This window comes from Podarcis pityusensis (genome assembly GCF_964106645.2).
Source record: "Podarcis pityusensis genome assembly, chromosome: 16".
In the NCBI taxonomy this organism is placed as follows: Eukaryota; Metazoa; Chordata; class Lepidosauria; order Squamata; family Lacertidae; genus Podarcis; species Podarcis pityusensis.
The window spans coordinates 18,765,078-18,788,038 of NC_138041.1; the positions used below are offsets into that span (position 1 = coordinate 18,765,078).

The window sequence follows — 22,961 nt, forward strand, 5'->3', positions numbered from 1 at the left end:
CTGATCTAGGGCTTTCAAGTACCTAGTAACACTTCTGAACCTGATTATAACCACGGCATGTGGGATTCCTGGGGAGGAGGAGAAGCTCCCCGCTTCAAACTTTGCATAGCACCTGGAAGAAAGCGGTTCCTCTACCCAAGAGTTCAGCATCAAATGATGCTCTTCGCTCTGCATATACCCAGAAACACTCTCACCTGTGCTTCGGCCCTGCTCTTTTGCCAAGCCCCAGTATTAAAGCAAAAACAGGGCTCCATTTGCTCCACACCCCATGTAGGATAAAATCCTTTCTGTCAAGAGCCGATTAGCCTAGTTGTTTGACAGAGCATCCTCCCCACCCCACCCCCGAGGGCTGTCACTCCCAATCACCATCGGAGGAACTGGTGCCCAGCTGTCCCTTACCCTGTACAGATGGCGCAGCCCAACAAGCCCTGCACCCAGCCAGAGGCCTGTTTCTTGGAGGAACCGGCCAGCTTGGGGCAGGGATGGAAGATTTGGTGGGAGAAGCTGGAGGGCAGTGGCATTTGGACCTGGGTACAAAGCAGGTCCCCCTGCCCACTGCCTTGCGGCAGGCCCTGTCCCAGACTCCGAGGAAAGCAAAAATAACAGCATACCCGGCCTTGGTCTTGCATGCGCTTTGCACAATCACTAACCCCATTTAACTCACTTCCACCTTCGCCCCAAAATAAACTATACACTGATTGGAAGCCGGGCCGGGGAAGGCAACAACCTGCCTCTGACCCCAGTGGGAAGGACCAAGTCACGCTGCGGTGACATGTAATGGCAACTCTTAAGCGAGCAGCCCAGAGGCCAGAGGCACACGCTCCACTTCAGCACCACAAGCAGGAGGAAGTGGAAGAACACCAAACTTCTGCAAACGATCAAAGCACAGGCATGGCTTCTTGTCATCAAGGCATGAGGAGAAAGATTAGAGGGAAGAGGATGAACTGTGTCTGGTGGACAGAGACAGAAGCAAGCAGCATTCGACCAGGGAGGGAAATTTCACAGGAACTCGAATGGGGGGTGGGAGCTTTTTCAAGCCACATCGACTACAGCTTGCAACCCACTTTTGCACTCTGTGCTCCCGAGTAGGCCTGGGCTATATATCGCCCAGGACCGGTATGAGGAGCAGACCGCAATGTCGGTTTCCCTCAGCAGTATATCGCTGGTGAAACAGCAACCATTCCTGAGTCCCTCTGCTAGCCGTGTCTGCTGGGGGGGGTGTCAAGAGTTCCTTCCTCCAGCAACACGGCTAGCAGACGGACTCAGGAGCAGTGGCAGTTTCACCAGTGATATATTGCTGAGTGAAACCACTATTGCACTCTTCCATCGTATGATGCAGAAGGAGAAACAAGCTGCATGGACCCAGTGTTGCAGTTTTGCGAAACAATTGGACTGTAACCTATTGCTTAGCAATAAACAACAATGGACACCTAACTCCTCTTGTCTCTGAGTTTTATTGGCGTAAACTCAGAAGAGAAACCATTTTTAGCTCACAACAAAATTGCCATTACACTCTTCCATCATACAATGCAGAGGGAGAAACAAGCTGTATCAGTGAGGCGCTGATACACCTTGTCCCTCCCTCTGCATCTTTAAACTGCTCGACTGAGGCGTGCGCAGCTGCCCTTACCTCAGCCAAGCAGTTAAAGGAGCCCCCAGCCCAGCGCTGGCCCCCGTGAACTGGTGGCGGGGTAAAACTGCTCAGGTGAGGAGCACGGTTGGCACTCCCAACAGCGAGCAGTTAAAGGAGCCCCGATGCTTTGCCCGTGAGTGCCGGGGCTGTCTTAGCTGGGGAGGGGGAACCTTTTGGACCCTCAGCTTTGCTGCGCAAACAAGCTGCGTGGTCCCAACCTGTAACCACCAGGGTGAAACCGCCTCAGTTCCTGAGGTGAGAACTGGGGCAATTTCACCAGGTGCCTCACAGAGGCCAGTGCAGCATGTTTTTTCAACATTGCGGCATATCGCCAAACCGCAATGTTCGGCTGGTGATACACCGCAATGTTGAAAAAATGGTATCGCCCAGCCCTACTCCTGAGTAGCTCCAAACTCCACTCTGCTGTCCTTCTCTAGGCAGCACATCTTTTACATGGTTTCCCTCCTTTATCACACACATACAGAGTTATAGGTACATTTGTTCATGCCACACCGTGCCGAAGCGTCACTCACTTCAAAGTGTGATGTAGTGTTTAGAGAGTGCCAGACATGGGCCACGTTCACACCATAAACCTAAAGCACTACGATGCCACTTCTAAACAGTCCATAGGAAACCTGGGATCTGTAGTTTTCTAAAGGGTGCTGAGAGTTGTTAGGAAAGGCCTGTTCCCCTCACAGAGCCACAATTGTCAAAAGCGGTTTAACAATTGATCCCCCTGTCACAGGGAACTCTGTGGGAACTATGAAGGCAATAGCAGTCTCCTAGCAACTCTCAGCACCCTTAACAAACGACACCTCCCAGAATTCTTTGGGGGAAGCCATGACTTTTTAAAGTGGTATCACAGGGCTTTAAATGTATGGCAGGAATGTAGCCAAAGACGGGGCAGGCCCAGATTCAAATCCCTAATCAAGTGCAAGGTCTGTGGGGGGTGAGCTGGGACAGTCACTCCCAACCTAACCTACCTCACAGGGTTGTTGCAATGAGAAAGATGGGATTGGGATTGGCGGGTGGGTGGGTGGGGAAGACCACTATGTACCACCCTGAGCTGCAAAGGCGGGAAAAGAAGATGTTGGTGGGGGGGACGAATTAGTAAAATATTTTGAGAACACCACAGCATAACGGATGTGTCTAGGACTGAGGAGTCTCGGGTTCAAATCCTCCCGCAGCCATGAATCTCTCACTGGCCCAGCTCTTGCTCTCAGACAAGGTTGTTGTGAGGATTAAAACAAGGGAAGGGAGAACTGTCTTGAGCTCCTTATATATAAACATAAATATATAAACAAACAAAAACAAACAAATACATACATACATATATTTAAAAAATGAGAGATATTTCTACTAAGGAGAGTAAGCTGGGGGGCTGAAATGCTGGTCAGGGCCCTGTTATTATTGTTGTTGTTGTTGCTGTTGTTGTTTCCCTGGTGGGCATTTTTAGAAAGCACAAGAGCTTCTGATAAGATCCAGTCAAGATGAGAAATGTTCTAAAATGGAAATTCTTATGCATGGGGAAATTTCACAGCGGGCAGCGGGAGAATACATGCAAAGAGAAAGCGAGAAAACCTGTATCACACCTCAGCGTGGGTGCAAAGGAGAGAACTGATGAAGCGTCAGCAAGCGATTCTAACAAGTCATACTGATTTTTGCATCCCCCACACCTGTAAACCAAATGAAAAAAACTACTTTGGGCTCAAACACACATTGATTCCCCCCCCCCCCCCATGTGCTCTTTTTATTCCACATAAACAGAATTCAGCACAGTCACGTCCACATCATACATTTAAATCACATTTATGGCACATCTAACAGTTATGGCTTCCCCAAAGAACCCTGGAAACTGTAGTGTCCCCCCAAGCTACAATTCCCTGCACCCTTAGCAAACTGCAATTCCCAGGATTCAGAGGAACTCAAAAAATGGAGGACCTGTGAGTTTCCAGGATGTGTGGATTGTTGAGGTGTCAGTTGAGAAATTCAGCATGGAACTGAGGGATGTGTTTATGAAGAGGGAATTAGCCTTGCTCAAGCCCTGAAGAACTTGCAAATTATAGTCAGTATCTTGGAGGGGCAAGTAGGATGGGGGGAAATGAGTGCCACAGTCTTTAAAAATGAAAACACTCCCCTGTTAGTACTACACAGGGGTACTTTCAGAAAAAAGGAAAGGAAATGGGGAAAGATAAGCTTTTCCTTCCCCAGTCTCCAGAAACCTCTTCTCCTCCTCCTCCTCTAGGGCCACCTCTCCCCATATGAACCTACTTGGACCCTGAGATTACCTTTCAAGGCCCATCTTTGGGTGCCTTCTCCACAAGAGGTCCGGAGGGTGGCAACATGAGAATGGGCCTTTTCTACAGTAGCTCCCCATCTGTGGAACACTCTCCCCTGGCGCCTTTATTATACATCTTTAGGTGTCAGGTGAAAACGTTCTTCTTTAACCAGGCCTTTGGCTAATTAACATCTGATGCCATTTAAATACGTTGTGGAAGTGGGGATTACTGGGGATTTTTTTGGTTCTTATTCTTATTATGTATTTTGTGTTTGTTGTATTGGAATTTTACTTTGTGAACAGCCCAAGATCTATGAGTATAGGACAGTATACACATAAGGATAATAACAACCATCTATTAAATGTTCAGGTTCAGGACTTGGAACACAAAACCTGAGTCCTCTAGCACAATGTAGACATAGGAAGTTGCCTTAAGCCAGGTCAGACTATCTAGTCAAGAAGTTAACTACTCTTGTGACTGGCAGCAGCTCTCTCAGGCAGGGACCAGGCCCAGACAGAGGGGGGGCCATATGGGCCACTTGGCCCGGGCCTCCAATTCCAAAGGGGGCCTCGGTCAGCATATTCAAAATTGCAGGGGATACACTGGGGCAAACTTACTTATTTATAAGACTTCAGTTATCCCCAGGGTAAAAAAAAGGGGGGCACATTATCTACCTGGCCTGGGCCTCTGCCTGGCTCTGCAAGGCCCTGGCAGGGACCCCAATTTCATCAACTGCTACCTGCTCTGTGGCCGTCCAGATGTTGCAGGATGACCATTCCCACCATCCCAAACCACCGTCCCCACTGACTGCAGCTAATGGGAGCTGGGAGTTTAACATCATCTGGAGGGCCGCAGTTTCCCCATTCCCACCTTAGCAGCTGGAGATGCATGGCAGCATTTTGTTATAGGTTCTGACTGCAAAACAAGGCCCACAAACTTGGGAGGAATGTCTAATACAGGTGCCTGCCCAAAGGCAGGACCCTCCACCCACCTGACATCCAGGTAATGAATTACTGTTTTCCTCTCCCCTTTAGCACACTTTTCCTGCTTTTGTCTCATTTCCCAGACCTTGGAATCTCTGTAGTTTCTGCTCCCTTTTATCCTAGCAACCAGGATGCCTCTTTCCTGTGGTGGGCTCATCAGAGATCAGGTACTCCCTAGAAGTTACTTTCTGAAAATATTACTAAGTGTGGGTGAATGTTAAACCCACCAACCCCCTCAATGGTAAACACAAAATGTGAGAACTCTGTTATGTCTCCTGCCGTGCAGGAGCTAAAGACAAGGCACTCACTGGAGAGTTAACTTGCTGTACAATGGTGTACATACCTACTCAGAACCGGTATATGTCTCTTTGTTTTTAACAGGGCTTTCTGCCAGATAAATGGCCACAGAATTTCAGCCTAGGCTTTTATTTAGGGTTGGCACTGGGGGAAAGCAGGTTTCTTGTGCCTCTGTGTGCTGTCAAAAATTAAGCAGGCTAAGCTTTTTCTACTATGGAAATACAATTATGGGGAAAGCTTTACCTGTCTACATTCTGTCTATCAAGCATTTCATTAGGTGTGTGGCCACTGGTTTATTTTTGGGCCCTCCACCCCGCCTGCAAAAGAGGGCATCCATTTGTGCATGACACAAAGAATGTACAAATTTTGTGCAACTCCACCCACTTTTGTGAGTGGGTTGGGGTGTGCGTGTGCGCAACCTACATATAGTGTACTGGACCCATAAAATCCTGCTGGCCCCGCTGCTCACAACCCAAAGATCCCAAACAGAGCAATGCAAGAGACTTGGAAAAAAGAATCTGACAAGCAAACTGCCCCGGACGCATTAAGCAAGCAAACCACAAGACCCGCTGCCAATCAGGATCAGACGCAACCGCAGGAAATTATTCCAGGGCAAACTTAACTGGGTACAAATAAAAAAGCCCCCCCCCCCCCCAATGTTCCCAGCACATCTCAGGCTCCAGGCAGTTGCCCCACGAAAGTAGGCGAGGGGAGTTGCCATCTTAGGGCTGTTGAGAGAAGGAAAAGTTTGCTTTCCGAGGAAGGAAGCAGACATGAGGCAGAAGGCTAAAGTCATTCAGCAGCGGCTGACCCGATGGCAGGCATGGGGGGGGGGGGGGGAGGCAGGAAAAAGAAGGCTGGAGAGCCATGGAAGGAAAGAGGAAGATGTAGATGACAACAGGAAATAGGCACCCCCACCAACATGCCAAGGGACACGATGAAGCATTTGGGAGGAAGGCAAAAGGAAGGGTCCTTGGGCAAAGAGCCCAGTCATTTCGGCGAGGCCTCGTCCATTTCAAATGCACGGAAGCGCCCCCTTTTTACCTCCCCGTTTCCCTCCCCCCATTGCAAAACAATCCCGTCGTGCGCCCCCCTGATCCCTTCCCGAATAACGGTCGCCCCTCACCCTGCCAGAGAACCGGTATCTTTTTTGGAGGGGGGGAGGTAGCGGTCCGCAGTGGCCTGACAGCGCTGGCGCGGTGACTCACTTCCTGTAGCGCAGGAAGTGTGGCGCAAGCAGGAGACCAGACTCTTCCCCCCAAACACACGGCAGCTCGGCTACAGCTGCTTTTGTGTTTCTTCCTCTTCTCTACCCCCCTCCGCCCCCAATCCCTCAAACACACACAGCAACTCTCTCACGTAACTTCCTCAGGAAAGAGCTGGGCCTTAGCTGCAGATCTGCCCCCCCCCATCACCAAACACACACAAAGTGGTGAGTGCGGGTTCCTCACTAGAAAGATCCGCACTGGGCCTTAGCACACATTGCAGGCCTGAGTCCCAGTTCCCCAAATATAACAAGATTCTAGAGGGTTTTCCCATCCTACCTAAAAGGAAAAACTCGCTAGCTTCCTTTCTTGCATCCCATAAAAATGGGATCCACTGTGGATGGGGGAGGGGAGGGGAAATTATGTCCGGGTCCCAACTGTGTGGCCTGGCTTTCTATCAGACCCACGTCCTGCAACCCAGTCTCCCACTCCTCTCTCTCTCTCTCTCTCTCTCTCTCTCTCTCTCTCTCTCTGGGTCTGCTCCGATAAGGCCAAAGCGTCCCTTTGCAGCTGGATTTCCAGGAGCAATGAATAGGGGGCTTTCTCCTTCTGCCAGGCTGGAGGTGGAGGGGGCAGGGAAAGGCCACAGAGTGCCATTTGGGCTGCGTCAGCCACCAGCCGGCCTGGCAATGCGGACAGGGAGGCATTGAGAAAGCGCTGGCAACGCAAGGGGAGTGGCCTGCCACTCAGGAGGCCCCCTTTTGCGGTGGGAGGGGAAGGCCTCAAGTCCCCACCCCCTCTCCCCTTTGTCCATCTAGCACGGTTTGGAGGGGAACCTTTTCAGTTGTGCAGGCCAGATCTTTACCGGATCTCAGCCCCACGGGCCAAATCCCACAAGTGGGTGGGATGTCCACCTGCCAACTGCCTGGCGTCACTATCCCCTCAGGTGATTGGGTACTTTGAAGTCCCAAAGCTGGGACTTCAAAGCTTGATGCCAGGCTTGCGAGAAGCCCTACACAGTGCTTTAAAACACTGAATGCTTCAGTTTTACTGCCCAACAGCTTTCTGCAAACAAACTTTGCACGGGGAGTTTGCTAGCAAAGCTCTCACTTTGGGTTTTCATTGCCAATACACAATGGGGAGGGCACCTTCCTGGCCGTACTGGCAACCACGTCTCAAACAGCCCCACACCTGAAATTGCATATGATGCAGAGCAGGTGAGCATGGTTTGGGGAAAACAACCTTGCAGGCCAGCCTCAAATCCCTGACCAAGTCTGACCCATGGGCTGGTGCCTTCTCACCCCTGATTCCAGCCCAGCCCAGTGTCCTCTGGCAGGAAAGTTGGGTCTTGGGCACAGAATGGTCTTCTCCATCATTTGCTACCACAACCTTTCATCAGGGGTTGGTCTTAATCCAGGCGTGGAATGGAGATTGAGATTGAGGAATCGGGATGGTTAATTCAGAGGGAGACTCTTTCCGCTGGGCTGCCCATTCCCAAACGGATCAATGCTGCCTGCCTCTATCGCCAGCTGTGATCACCGGGGTTCAACCCACACAGGATGGCAACCCACCAGTCAACACCATAGTGAGGAGACTCTCAGTCCCAGAGCCAGCCCTGGGTCAGGTTATTGCAATCCATCAGGGATGAGAGGCTGCATGCTGAAAAAGATCACTTGCTTATCTCCACAGGCCTCTGAGCGAGGCTGATCTCACGCTTGGTCTCCCAGCCCTCTCGTGCTTCTCTGTCTGCTGTGCCTTTGCAGAACCTCATTAATCTATACACGCCAGAGGCTGTACAGAGATTTAAAGCCAAAGAAAATAATATAGCCTTGTAGGGACGGGGAACTTGTGGCCCTCCAGATGTTGCTGAATTACAGCTCTCTTCATTCCTGGCCATTGCTGCAGATGTTTGGGGTTGATGCAAAAGAAGATGTTCAGCAATGTCTGGAAACCCTTGTATTAACAACAACAAAGAACAAGAACCCCCCAGTTGTCCTGTGGAACTGAATGCCACAGGATGCCTGGGGTTTAGGACAAATAGGCAAAAGTGCTGGTTGTTAAAACAAGAGCCAGAGGCCTGTCATTAACCCCTAGCAGGTCAGGGGGCCACCGTAGCTCAGTGGCACAGTGCTTGCTTTACATATAGATGGTCCTAGATACAATCCCCACAATATCTGGATTTTTTTACTTGCCTCCGTCTGAGATCCTGGAGAGTGCATGACCAGTCAGAGCAAGCTAGAACTCCCCAATCCGGAGCCCTCCAGATCCTTTGGACCACAAGCCCCATAACCCCTGACCACTGGCTATACTGCCCAGTGCTGAAGGGAGTTGTAGCCCAAACCATATGGAGGGCATCAGGTGAAGGAAGGCTGGCATAGACAATAGTAGGGCAAAGGGTTGGACCAGTTTCCCATGTACCTAACCCAGCTTGGAATGATCACTTGGGATGATGCAGCTTAAATCCCCGATTCAACTCATTAATTAACTTAAGCAATTTGCTCTGCCTGAGCCTTAGTCCCCATATTTGCAATATGGGAACAGCGCCAACCTACCTTACAAAATTGCTGAAAAGTTATTGTAAGTGAAGCATTTGGATGCTAAATGCCATTGCAGAAGCTGCCACCATCCGGCCCCTCCTTCCCCAAAATGCAACCAAGGGGGGGAATCTGAAGAACCATTTGCCCTGAAGAGAGGGGAGAAGCAGAAACAGAACTTACAAAATGAGATTGTTCCCCCATCCTGCTTTTTTGGGGTGGCTGCTGTAGAATTGTGACTGATGCTTTAAAAAATAATAATCATTTCATGTACGGGGTCCCCTTGAAAAGTATACAAATCCTCTGAATAAATATTTCATTGCTGAGAATAACCAGCAGAAAAGTTAAGCTAAGCCCCCACCTCAAAACTTGCTTTGACCACCAGGAAGTCAGCCCTGAGATTGGTGGCCAGTTAACAGCCAAGATGGGAGACTCTGACCTTTGACCCCCAGCAATCTGAGACGACAGGGCAGAGGCTTTGACCAGAAGAAAGTCTTGCACCTCAGCACTGAGCAGATCCACTCCGTAAATTCTCAGTAGCTTCCTACATGTGGGGGGGGCGGGGCGCGGATGAGGAACTAGTTAAAACCACATCCTCCTATGCTAGACTAATTAATTTAGAATTTAAAGCAGGCGCACAGATGCTGGGGCCAGCTGTTGGATTCAGTCATGTCTGCTCCTTGCTTTCGAGGTGTCTCCTCCAAAGCCATGAAAGAACCCTTGCCCTCGCCAGCCTCTCCCAACTTTAAAGATGCTTTGATCGGGAGGGTGGCTCACATCTGCACTTGCCAGACCTCACCTGGGTCCAGTTTTGGGAGCTGCACTTTAGGAAGGACAGAGACAAACAGGAAAAGGGGATAGGGAGGACCGGTGGGGTGGAAAGACAAAGTCCTAGGAGGGAACACCGGTCTTGAAACACCTACACTTGCTCCCAGTACGTTTCCAAGCACAATTCAAAGTGTAGGTGTTGACCTTTAAAGCCCTAAACGGCCTCGGTCCAGTATACCTGAAGGAGAGTCTCCACCCCCATTGTTCTGCCCGGACACTGAGGTCCAGTGCTGAGGGCCTTCTGACGGTTCCCTCCCTGTGAGAAGCCAAGTTACAGGGAACAAGGCAGAGGGCCTTCTTGGTAGTGGCACCCGCCCTGTGGAATGCCCTCCCACCAGATGTCAAAGAGAAAAACAACTACCAGACTTTTAGAAGACATCTGAAGGCAGCCCTGTTTAGGGAAGCTTTTAATGTTTGATATATTATTGTATTTTAATATTCTGTTGGAAACTGCCAACAGATGGGCAGGGTATAAATAATAAATTATTATTATTACTATTATATAACGCTAAAGTCTTATTTTTGAAATAATGAACTGAATGGTGATTGATTCTCAGTTAAACATCTGGCTAGTTCAGATGACCACCTTGAGCTAAGTTAAGAACTTCGGAGAATGGAAAAAAGAGTCACTTGATCCAGGGACAGTCCACCTACCTATCGGCCTACTCAGACCTCTTTTTCCTTAATGGTAACTGCTCCTGCTCAGGCTGCACAGAAAAGGTATTTTGGTTCCAGAGAGAGAATTCTACAGGATGGGGTATTTGTGTGCGAAAACAGCCAAAATCCAATTATCGCCAGGCATGCCCCTCCAGATGGTGGAGATTTCAGGAGCCATCATGGCTCCTAGGCATGTTCCCTTGGCCACTTGCCAGTGGTGGGCAGGGCCAGAAGCAAAAGTGGGAAGAGCCATGGATGTGACTCCCATATGCCTGTTTTGTTTCCCAACTAGCTGAGAAGTGAGGAACCTTTTTCGGCCCAAGGACCAAATCCCAGAGGTAAAAGTGGGTGGGGCCCTGGATTTACCTTTGTACAGGAGGCTGCATTCCAAAATTCATTCATGTGGATGTCAGAGGTTTCTACAAGTCGTGCACACACCCCTCCATTGTGGCAAGCAAGAAGCATCACCACAACTGAAGGACATACTCCAGCTGGGCAATGGTACTCAAGGAGGGTGTGGCAATGTTGGGGGGCGGGCAATATTTGGCCCCCTGGCCTAAGTCTCCCTGTCCCTGATCTAGCAATTCAAGCCTGATGAAGAGTTCTGGGGAATTCAAAACTTGCACACTATTTTGCAATATTTTAGTTGGCCTAATCACTTTACATTTTTCTTATGGGCCGACAAGACCACCTTTGCTTTTTGTACGACTTGGAAAACACCAAATTTAGCTGTTCTACAGAAGGATCCTAAACTGGACGAAGAGGTGCTGAGACCACCCTGAAGATGGGACTTCCTTCTCCAAGAGGCCATTCTCTGCAGCTACGAGAGAAAGCAAACCAGTCTGGTTTCTGCTTTCTTTTTTTAACCGAGACACGATCTAAAATTAATCTCCAAAAGATCCCTAGTTTCCCCATTTCCTCCACTTGCCAAGGAACGTGCCTGTGCTGTCCAAGGATGGAAATAGATCTAGGTAACAACTGGAATTTATGTTTATTTTATTTTATGTAAAAAGGGAGATCAACCTATTTTATGTGTCTCCTTCCCAGCTCACCTAGGTACAACATGAAACCTGCAAACCACCTGACAGCATTTGAACATCTCTTTCAGTCTTCCAGGTTCCATCCTATGGCTGTGATTCCATCCATGGCTCCAACATTAGCCAATGCCCCCCCTCCGGTTTAATCACCTATTCCAGCCTTTACCAACCTGGTGCCCTCCAGATGTGTTTGACTACATCTCCCATTTGTCCTAGCCATGCTGTGCTGGCTGGGGCAGATGAGAGCTGTAGGCCAAAAACAGGCCTCTGGTGAACCTCCAAGGAAGGAAAGGATGCTTGAAAGAGAAGCCACTACAGGTGTAAATGCATCTATAGATCTGTTTGGGCAATTATTAGCTCCCATGTCCATCTCTACTCTGACATCTGCAAGCATCTGTAGGATGGGGGCCTTTGCACATGTGCAAGTTCCCCTGAGATCTGAAATTCTGTTCCTGGGGAGACTTTGTGCATTCAACTATATGTGTGAAGGTGCAGAGAGACTTTCACACCTCACAGGCATAAAACGGGCCCAATTCCTTTGTACAGGATTATTGGCTATTTGTTAATTCAATGTTGGGTGTGTTTTATTGAAGTGAGAACTGAGTGCATGGAATGGTGTGGGCAAGGAGAGAACTAAGTGATTGTGGATTGTGTGTTTCAATTAGTTGTGTGAAGTGCGAAAATACAAGTGAATACGTCTGACAACTCTATTACTTTTTTGGGTAATTATGACTTTTTATGCTATATTGCGTTTGCGTTGCATTTTGACATATTTGGAGGTATTTAATTACGTTACTTTAAATGTGGAGTTCTTATTAGTAGCACTATCAGTCTTATTCAGTTTTGAATGCGGACTTTGTATTTCTCATGAATATTTTTTTCCCTTGGGATTTGCAAGACCACTTAGCTGCCGAAATTTGAAGCGGTATATCTATATCTATATATGGTCTCCTTGCTCCTGCACTGCTGAACTGTGCTGTGTGCTCTTGACACTTAAATTCCCAAGACATAAGATGATGGCCAAGCGCAAGATCTCCAAGCAGATGTTCTCAGACAACTGCAAGTAAGGACCATTAATAACTGAAGGGTATCAGGAAGGGACCAAACTCAGAGGCAGAACACCTGTCCGGCATGCAGATGCTCCAAGTTTTCATTCCCTAAAGGTCAGAGTAAACAGGTGAACCTGCAGTGCTTGAGACCCTGGGCAGTCGCCATCTGTCAGGGCAGACAATGGCCAAATGATCTGACCAGCAATAAGGCAGCTGCCTATATTCTTAAGCATTGCCAAAGGCTGAAGGGTGTGATGGAGTAGATGATTTGTACTGGGGGGGGGGTCACAAAATCTAAACACAGCAGCCAGCAGTGTCCTAGAGATGGATACAGAGTTCAGGCCACTCCATCTCCTTCCTAAACAACAGAGGCCTCTAGATATCAACGTCTTCGCAGTGTCCCTGCTGCAGTTCCCATCATTAAGTGGTGCTTCCTAGATTCACTTCCATGGGAACATTTCGGCTCCCAGTTTATATCCCCAGCATGGTGGACAGACTATGACTGCCTTGACTACAACTGGGGAAGATGCAGCTTCACAAAGCTCTCTGGGTGACCTTGGGCCCTTCACTTCCTTTTCAGATCTAACCGACCTCGCAAGGTTGTTGTAGGAATAAAAGGAGCGGGGAGCTCCTTGGGGGAATCAAACGCACAAAGGGAATCCTGCCTGCGAGTGGCTGCCCAACCATGGCCGCCGGCTAGAGCGAGAAGAGCACTCTGCACATGCTCTTGCACCCCTTGCCTCCTGTCTTGACGTATACCGGGAGGAAGCCCCCGCCCGAAGCCGAGCTTAGGCACGGGAGAGTTGGGTCTTTTGTCACACAATAGCGGCGGCGGCGGGGAGCCGGGAGCCTGTTCTGCGGGTGAGCGCCTGCGCTGCGCGTGTGCGCGCCCCGTCCGCCTTGCTCTATGTAACAGCCCGGCTCCTGGCGCAGGTTGCGTCCGTGTGCGCGCGTGCCTCGCAAATGCCCTCTTCTCGGTGCTGGGATTTGAGGGCGCAACGAGGCGCAACGTGCACGGTATTGTGTGAAAACGCCCGCTGCGCGCTTTACGACCGGGGAGTTTGCCTCGCTTGCGTTTCCCGGGGCGGGGAGAGAGAAGGATGTCCTTAAAACGCTTCAATGGAGGCGATCTCTTTCCCAGGCAGCCAATGCATTCAGACCAGCACCCATCCATCTTTCCTCCGCCCCGTTAGAATCGGCAAGCCCTGATTTGGAAAAGCGCCTCTCTCTCTGCCCCTTCCAGCCCACCTCTACCCACCACGGCTTCTCCCCCCGGGCTCAGTCAGGGCGGAGGTGCCGCCAGCTTCGCTTCCCTCTCCTTCCCCGCCCGCCGCCGCCTGGAGCCCGATCCACGTGCCGGAGCGCATGACGCGCGGCCAGGGCGCACAGGACGGAACTGGCCCGGCCGCCGCCGCCTGCCTACCTCTCCACGCCCGTCCGCGCTCCAGCTCTGCAACCCAACCGGACGCTGCTGCTGCTGCCGCCGCCGCCGCTCGCCCCGCGTGTCCCCTCCCGGCCGGGCGCCCGCCCCCGTTCCGCTCCCTGCGGCCCTGGCACCGCCCTCTCCTCCTTCCTCCTCTCAATCGGGGGCGGAGAGACCCAGATTGGGGAGGAAGGAGGGGGCGCTTTGCGGCGTCACACAACGCCAGGGAGGACTCACAAAGCGCGCGGGTGGGGGGGGGGGAGAAGAGTGGCGGCTAGCAGGAAAGCACGGCTTCTTTCGTTTCCAGGACAAGAGGAGAGAGATTCTGAACATGTGCAGAGTTCTTTTGAGTACCGCTCCCTCCCACGCGGAAACAACGCCAAGACTTGAGTTAGCGCCGTGATTTTGAGGGTGATAAAGATAGAGAGCGCTCACCACGACGGGGGAGAGGGCAGCCCTCATTCTCCCCCCTCCCCCAAACAGTTTATAATTAACACCCCCTGTTTTATCCATCTGGAATGTTTTATGTGGCCAACACAGCTACGTTTCCTCCAGGAGGCGAGGGCTTTGAAGTCACCCACCCTGAATACCCCGCCCCCCTGAAAGGGAGCAAATCAGCACCATCATGACACACTAAGATGCTCAAGAGCAGGCGTTGGCAATCTAAGGCCCGGGGGTCAGATGCCGCCCAATCGCCTTCTCAATCCGGCCTGCGGATGGTCCAGGAATCAGTGTGTTTTTACATGAGTAGAATGTGTGCTTTTATTTAAAATGCACCTCGGGGTTATTTGTGGGGCATAGGAATTCGTTCATTATTTTTTTTCAAAATGTAGTCCGGCCCCCCAAAAGGTCTGAGGGACGGTGGACCGGCCCACGGCTGAAAAAGGTTGCTGACCCCTGCTCAAGAGTGAAGAACAAGGGTAAGGCAAGTTCCCAAAACATACACGAAACTGGGGTTGGTAAGGACTCTAGCACAGAAAACCACCTCCTCTTCTTCACATTGCCAAGGCATAGGTAGGTTCAGGTGTAGTCCTTCCCCCCCCCCCCAGCAGGAAGACACTCTCTCCATCCATTCCTAGGCAAACAAGGCCCCCATCTTTGCAACTGGGATTAAATTTAGGGTGGTGTGTGTGGAATCAGTTCTCAAGTTTCCCCTTCCCCCCACTTCTGCCTTGATTTTCCATTGTACATGGCGGATTTCTAAAAAGGTCTCAGGTGTGAGCAACTATGATCTGCCTGTAAGAAGGGCCGACAAAACCAGAACCAGTTTGAAAGAGGCGCAGGGGGGCAGAACCTCACCCCGGAAGAGGAGGAAAGCAGCTGCTCTCTTACTCAAGGAAAGAGGGACCAGTGAAGGAGATGCAGAACCCACAACCCCTCTTCTCCATCCTCACGCAAATATCTGGTTCCCCGCCACCCACCGCAAGTTACAAAACATGATGCACAGGTGGATGGCTGTTGTCGTCTTTTTTTCCTGCATTTTTAATTTTTATACCAACCAAAAATCCAGGATCCAGGGATTGGAGGGGGCGGTAAAGAGGAAAATAAAAACAAACAAACAAACAAACAAAAATATCCCCAAGGAACAACGGCAGAAAAGAAAAGAAAAATGTCCTTGAGTGTCACTAGTACAAAGTTAGTGTCCAAGGTGGGTCCCTGTGCAGCGGTTGTGGGAGAGAAAAAGGGGGCAGTGCATGGGGTCCTCCCCCCTCCTCTAACCTTTTGGGTAGACTGAGCCTGCCCCTGCAGGCAAGGAGGGAGGCGAGGCGAGAAATGGGGGCACAGAAGGCTGTAGCAGGGCATGAAAGGAGCAGCCCCCACTCCCCTTATTGCTGTCCATGGTCCTGAATGAGGGAAAGCGGAATCAGAGTGCATTCCCCCCCCCCAAAAAAAGGGGGGGCGGCAGAGTAAGAGTCAAACGGGACCAGCCCGTAATTCTGTAGAAGATGAAACAGCCCCACCCCACTCAGTACTGGTGTTCTAGGAGGGGCTGCACGGCTGCTGGGCTCTCCTCTTCCTCTCGCTGCCTCTCCCACTCGGCCACAACTGGGGCAGGTTCTGGGGGGCTGCAGTTCCCTCCAGGTGTTGTTGATGGTTCCAGAGGGGGAACGAAGGGGGGCGTGGAGTCGCTGGTGGCTTCAGGGACTGGTCCTGGGGTAGAGGGCTGAGAGAGAGAGGGAGAGAAGAAAGGCGTCCACGTTAGTATATCACATATTTAGAGAAACAGTACTCGATTCGTATTACAAGCCTGCCCAGGACAGATTAAGCCCCTCTGAACTCAATGGGGACGACCTTTGAGTAGACCTGCATAGGATTTCACTTTTCATCTTAAACATCCTTTGGCATAAAAATTATCCAGTAGGAAAGGAGAACGACAGGCTTTGGTATTATTCCATTTTTTGGTTAAACTGGGGTGTGTGTTTTTTACCCTTTAATACCTTGCCCTGTAAACCAGTACCAAAATTATTATACTTTCTGATTCTTTACGCCGCTGGGGGGATTTGAATGGAAAGAATACCAGAATTCCAACTGGCCTCAGAAAGGGGCCTGAGCTACAAAGAGTTGGGGAGGGGAGAGGATGCGGCTGTGGTTGGAGCTGGGGGGAGGGAGACAAGGTTAGGACCCAAGGGATTCATCCAGACACCACAATGCACACTGTCTGCAAATGGCTGGCAAATCCTCCTCCTGACCTTCAAAATACACCCCCCTCCTTATTGTTTATGGGGGAGGGGGAGTTGGCCTAATAGCTTTCCATTAGCTCTAAGAGGATTGCAGAGCTAAGGATGGCACCACGCTGAGCCCAGCCACCTGGCTGGGGTGGGGAAGGAAGAATATCATTGTTTTCTCTCTCTCTCTCTCCTCTCATTAGCCATAGCCATCATATCTGAGATTAGGTCCTCCCGAACATTCCCCTAAAGCACGAGTGAGGAACCTGCACTGCCCTCCAAGGGTTATTTATTTGTCTTTATATATGGGCCACTTCCCAGCATAAATTCATCAACGCAGATGTAACTAAATAGAGCTCTAATCGTTTTAATGTTTTGTCACCTTTGTGTCCACAACCCTGAGCTCCTTCGGGAGGAAGGGAGGGATATAAATCAATTCGATAAACAATGAGCGCACAAAAGCACGAGCAATAAAATCGTTTTGACAAACTCTAAAGCCAATAAAGCCGGCTTCACAAGCTCTAAAGCAATGAAACAACTTCTGCAGGTATACCCCTCGTATTGCATAAAGGATTGGACCACACAACAGGGAAAGCTTAAGACAACAATGTCTTCAGTTGGACTTCCAAACTGTTGGATTCCAACTCCCATGAGTCAAGTGGTCAGCAAGTATGGGGCAGGGAGGGAGCAGATTCCCCATACTTGAGCTGTAGGCCCCACCCACCAGTTAAGATTGGTACTGGCTGGCAGCACAGAAGAGCAGCTTTTCCTAGGCTGGCGATCTGACTTCAGAATGCTGAATTTGACATTTGACTATTTTATCAAAATATTTTTAAACCATCCTTCCTCTGTTAGATATCAGAGCGATCTAAAAGTAAAGGCTAGAAACTAAAATACTACACAACTAAAATACTCTTCTTGGCAGAACATTCCACAGGACTAGGCCAATGAGACTAAAGGATTTCTTGCTGTTGTCAAATGAGCCTCACCAATTTGGGGAACAACCAATGATGCTCCTATAGATGATCTCAGTGATTGAGCTGGGATATCCCTGAATACCCTGGGCCTAAGCAGTGTTAGAAACACAGGTATATAAGCTAGGTGCCGAACGGCTTCTTAAACCAGGGTTATGGTTGCCAAAACGGAATGCCTAGTTGCCATTTTTGGGCCAGGTGGCTCAAAAGTCATATTCAGTACAACTTTTTGGTTCTTGAAATTCATTCGGGATAAAATATAAACAGATAAAATTCGACAGGATGTGTTGCTGGTGTGTAAAAACGGCCAAGACCCCAAGACCCCAGGCATGCACCTCCAGATGGTGGAGATGTCTTCACTTGGTCGCAAGTGGCTGATAGCCAGGTGCAAAATGTGCCTGGCGAATTTTGAATGCTGGACTTAAGTGGTTGGGGGCTTTGTAAATTAACACAAGGACCTTAAGCCTGGCTCAGCAGCAGATGGGCAGCCCGTGCAGATGTTTTAACAATGGTGTGACATGCTGTTGGCCAGCTGCCTCCTTATCGTAACCAAGCTTTTGCCTGATGGTTCCTGAGATCAAGCAGCAGGTTCTTATCCATGCTTGGATGAATTGGGTGCCATTTTGGATCAAGATGGCGGACTGACCTTTCGAAATGGCACTGATCTTTCAGTTTCTTAGAATTCCCAAAGAACACTGGGTAGATGTTTATAGAACAGGCAGAAGGGACAATGGCTGAAGACCAATTCCTTGTTATTTCAGAAACTCGAAAGAACTGGCTGTCCTGCAGAGGGACCAGACTGGCTATTTCCCACCATTTTATCCATTTGTTTATTACTTAATTTTATATCTTTCTGTGCAGCGGGATCCAGGATGGGTCATAACAATGAAAGAAAACACAAAGTGCCTTAGCAGAGATTCCTGCATTGCAGGGAGTTGGGACTAGATGACCCTTGGGTCCCTTCCAACTCTATGAATCCACGAGGCTATTAAAACATCTGCCCTCTTGTGATATGTCAGGGTACAAAGAGGAAGGGAAATAACTGGGAGGGAGGCAGGCAGGCAGCCCACTGAATTTCAGCTGAAGGGCAAAGCTTTCCTGCTGGCTCTCTGCAAGGCTGTAAAGGCAAGGCAAGTCTATTAAAAATGGATGGAGGTGAGCAGATACACACCTGAGGTTTAGGGCTCCCACCAACACCTGGAGTCCCCAGCGCAGCCACAGCGGGAGATGATAGAGCAGCGTTGTCCTTTGTGCGGGGCGAGGGTGTTCCGGGGGGGACGTCGCTCTCGCTCCCGCCCAGCCCGTTCAGTCCCTTGCGGCTAGGCAGGCTCCATTTGCCACAGAGGCCCTCGTAGGCAAAGGCAGAATGGGCCCCGAGCCCCGGGCGGAGAGGCAGAGGGGCACGTCCCGGCCCCTCAGCCACAGAAGCCAAGGAGCTGGTGCAGGAAAGCTGGCTTCCCAAGAAGTGCGGACCGGGGGGCCACGATGCAGCTGGCGTAGGTGGGGGCCGTCCTTCGCCCTGGCTCAGCAAGGGGCCTGCCGGCTGGGGCTGGACCAGCCAGCTTTGGCTCGGAGGAAGAGGAAGGCCGGACTCTAGTTCTGCAGAGATAAGAACAGCAACGTGGCCACCACAGCAATGTGACAGGACAAGCCCCAAGGGACGAGCAGCCCTGAGCACACACCGAGCCTTCTTATTGAAAGGGCATAGGACAAAATTCAGGGAGGATAAGCCTGTTAATGGCTATACATTAAGAAATATGCCTGAACACTGAGCGTGTAAGTTTATGTCTGAAATCAACGGATAGAACAAACATCATTACATGTACTTAAGGATAACTGTTTAATGGTTATATGTTTAAAACCAATAAAATTTTGTTTTTGTTTTAAAAGGCTGTCAGTTGGCTATGTTCTTCTTCCATGGTCAAAGACAGTGTCTGCAGTGGGAACAAAGAGAGTGACCTCTCCAGAGTAACTCCCAGTCAACAGAAGCCGTAAGGCACAAAGGAGATCAGGAATAACTAATTTGGACATAATATTTGATAAAGAACAAAAGGAACAATTGATGGAAGTTAAAACCTCGCACAGGAAGAAAAAAGGAGAACTTCATTTGCGAATTTACCAATTACTATATGTGTTAATGCGAACTGAAGTTAATCATTGTAGCTGTGGTATAAGGGATTTTATCAAGAATGGATTGTATTTGGTTCGAGCAACAGTCTGGAGGCAGAATTAAAGGGAATCAGACCTTGAAGTACAGCACGTGGGAAGCCACACAAAATTTATATTTGGCTATGTAATTGATTTGTATTTGAATTGGTATTGCTATTTTGTATTACTATAATATGGCACGTGTTAGATTTTTGTAACTGAAAATTAATAAAAAATATTTAACAAAGAAAAAGAAGAAGACGACGACAGTGTCTGCAGGTGTGTGGTGTGTGTGTGTGTGTGTGTGTGTGTGTGTGTGTGCTATTGCAGGTTTTCCATCCAGCAGCCTCTCCTTCTGCTGGAATTCCAGCCCTCCTCCTGTTTCCAAAACCTTGTCCTCTCTGACTCCCACCCCTACCCACTGTGTTCACCCCCATTATGCCCCATTCTTTCACCAAAAGCCATGTCGCATCTGTGGGGGGGGGGAGAGTCCTCCTTACCTGCCTGAGGCTGGGCAGTGGTGATGACTGGTTCGGCGGGGTTTGCAGCCCCTGTGCCCACACTGTGAGCGGTGCTCCCAGGAGCCTGAGACCCGTGCACGGTGGGATTATTGCTGAGGGAGGAAGAGCCACCACCGCAGTCCGAATCCTCAATGTTCCCTCCGCTATTGCAACCAGCCCCACAGCCTTTCTGCAACCTGTGAAACAGAGGATGAAATTGGGACAGGTGTTGAGCAGGTGGGGGTGCAAGCAAAGGGAATAGCTGTGCTGGTTACTGCCCACCCTGTCCTTCTAGTTGCCAAGACCCCCCCCCCCAACCTTGAATTTTATTTATTGATTGCATTTATTCTTGCCTTTACCCTGCTATCTTCAGAAACAGGCTCCACCCTGCACCACAGAGAACTAGTAGGCTTCTTCCTGAGTGCCACATGGTCTGCTCAACAATGGAAGAGCCAGATTGAAATACCCTAAATATATGGATAAATAATATGTGGGATACAGCGATGTTTGAGGGTCTCGCCAGACACAGAAGGGCAATTAAAGGCATAACGAAAAGAGGCACCTTCCAAGAAAGGTGTACCCCTTTTTTAAACTATGTTAATGGCCAAAATCAAGACTTTGTTATACCAACTGTGCAGTGGAGAGATTATGTTAAGTAATATGTTTGAGCACTGAATGTGTAAGCTTATGTCCAAAGTCAATGGATGGAAGAAACACCATCAGATGTACTACTGAATGTTTAAAGGTATTTGCTTAAAAACCAGAAACAAATTTTTAAATTAAAAAAAATGCATTTATATTCCACCTTCTTTTCCAAGGAGCTCAAGGTGGCGAACAGGGTTCTCACTTAACCCCAACAACAACCCTGTGAGGTAGCTTAGGCTGAGACACAGTGACTGGCCCAAGGTCACCCCGTGAGCTTCATGGCTGAGTGGAACCTGCAAACCCCCAGAAGTTGCTGACCTCCAACTCCCATCAGCCCTAGTCACTAGCCATGCTAGCTGGAGGCCCGCAGGATTTGGGAGGGGCACAGTATCTCCCATCCCAGCCACAGGGAAACATGGAGCCTCCTGCAACACAAGGGAGAGCCTCACCTCTCCCAGCTTCGTATGAACCAAGCGGAGATATTGTGCAAGCTGATGGGGCCCCCCCACAGCGAGCGCAGCTGCGGGTGGCTGCCGGCGTACGAAGTGGTCAGGGGAGAGACGTAGATGGGGTATCCGATGGGCTGGTCGCAGGAGGAGTTGATCATGTTGCGGAGGGCCTGCTTGGCGTTCTGGATGCTGCCGCGCTCGGGGTTCCGGTTCCGGAGAAACACCAGCTCCTGCTGCTGCCCGGCCCATAGACCCCGCACACATTCCCGGTTCACCTGGAACAGAAGGAGGGAGGAAAGCGTTGCTCCGAAAGAAGCACACAGCGCAAGTTTCCAGCTTTGGGAGCGGGAGCTGGGTGCAGGATGGAGTCGAAGGGGCATCCACCAAAAGCCCAAATTAGCTCCTCAACAGTCTCTTCTTTGCAGTTTCACCTTCTGAACCCGGAATCTCTGCACAAGTCCCAGGAGAACCCATGCCAATAGTAGAAGTTCTGGCCGCTGCCTGAGCAATGGATGTGGGTGCACTGCAACTGCTTGGCCTTGCTGCGCCTGCTGGTTCAGTCAGTGACACACCCAGCTGCTCTTCTGGTTGGGATCCAGGCAGGTCTGTCTCCCCAGAGATGCCTCTTCCTGCAAAAGGCACCTCTGGGCATGCCTGGCATGCAAGCTCAAGCTGGCACACGCTTGCAGGTAATCCAGACAGAGGCTCAAAGACGAGTGGGGATGAGCAACACCAGCTCACTTCCAGGCTCTCTTGCCTGCAAGCCTCCTCACACCACCCAAAGCATTGTAGGAAAACCCTTTTGAGGTCATTTTAACAGCTATTCTAGGGTGGGTGCATGGGTACACACACAAGGCTGCACCCCTGCTTGTTCTACTTGCCAACCCCACCCCTAAATATCCCACGGTATGAAGGTACTTTACTCAAACCTCTGCCATTGTTTAAAACCACAATTTTCTTCTCCCCAGCCCAGCTCTAACTTCTGCTGTTGTTTTTCCCATCAGTGTTCCTCCCTTTTCACTCCCATGCCATGCCCACTAGTGTTGTGCAACTGCCGGCCTTCTCTGTTGCTCCCCTACCAAACCCTGACTTCATGAAAATGCAGTATTGTGATGTGGCGAGGTGCTACAACTCCTCAAACGAGGACTGCATGACGACAACCTTATATTTTTATGTATACAGAAAGATATAGGCAGTTTTGGGTGAGATGTTAACCGAGACTAGGATGTTCTTCTGTAAAAAGGTGCAAGGTGGACAGGACAACTATTGCCAGCCCAACTAAAATGCTGGAAGGGGACTCAACAGAAAGCTTCCACAAGTCAGCAAAACCCTGATGGTGAAAATGATGCAAAGGACTGACTTCCCCAGCCTGTTGCCCTTAAGATGTTTCGGACCACAACACCCATCAGCCTTAGCCAGCGTGGTCAGTGGTCAGGGAAGGTGGGAGCTGGAGTCCACCAAGTTGAGGAAGGCTGCTATGAAGTTTATTTTTAGGAGCTGGAGAAACCAAGTGAGTCCACTGCATGAAGCCAAACACACTGGTCTGTCTTTGTTTCCCAGTGTGGATGCTTCAGGCTCTGCTTGCCCTGAACCATGCTGACGTGGGCAATCTTTTCTCGCTACCTGAGTCCTCACACTTCCCTGACCACAGAGC

The 22,961-nt window shown here is 50.0% G+C and overlaps 2 protein-coding genes and 1 long non-coding RNA gene across 8 annotated transcripts in view; 1 reads left to right on the forward strand and 2 right to left on the reverse strand.

The window, feature by feature from the left end:
• The window catches only part of SIPA1 (signal-induced proliferation-associated 1), a 35,325-nt gene extending 21,273 nt beyond the window's left edge, over window positions 1-14,052 (reverse strand). The window contains exons 1-2 of one of the 6 annotated variants that reach the window (XM_080986193.1): window positions 13,926-14,052; window positions 8,950-9,080 (exon numbers count right to left, since the gene is read on the reverse strand). The gene's annotated coding sequence lies outside the window, so the exon portion shown is untranslated. Of the gene's footprint in view, window positions 1-2,129; window positions 2,407-6,318; window positions 6,488-8,949; window positions 9,081-13,925 lie in introns of those variants that run through there. The other 5 variants (XM_080986197.1, XM_080986192.1, XM_080986194.1 and 2 more) reach the window with 5 other exon arrangements.
• LOC308466046 overlaps window positions 1-22,961 on the forward strand; it is a 170,293-nt gene that overhangs the window by 53,378 nt on the left and 93,954 nt on the right. The window lies entirely within an intron of this gene.
• Window positions 15,384-22,961, reverse strand: part of PCNX3 (pecanex 3) — a 48,326-nt gene continuing 40,748 nt past the window's right edge. Inside the window, exons 32-35 of the mRNA XM_080986143.1 lie at window positions 21,308-21,582; window positions 20,214-20,410; window positions 18,737-19,164; window positions 15,384-16,089 (exon numbers count right to left, since the gene is read on the reverse strand). Of these exons, the coding sequence (XP_080842269.1) occupies window positions 15,892-16,089; window positions 18,737-19,164; window positions 20,214-20,410; window positions 21,308-21,582 (1,098 nt within the window). The 3' untranslated portion in view covers window positions 15,384-15,891. The remainder of the gene's footprint in view (window positions 16,090-18,736; window positions 19,165-20,213; window positions 20,411-21,307; window positions 21,583-22,961) is intronic.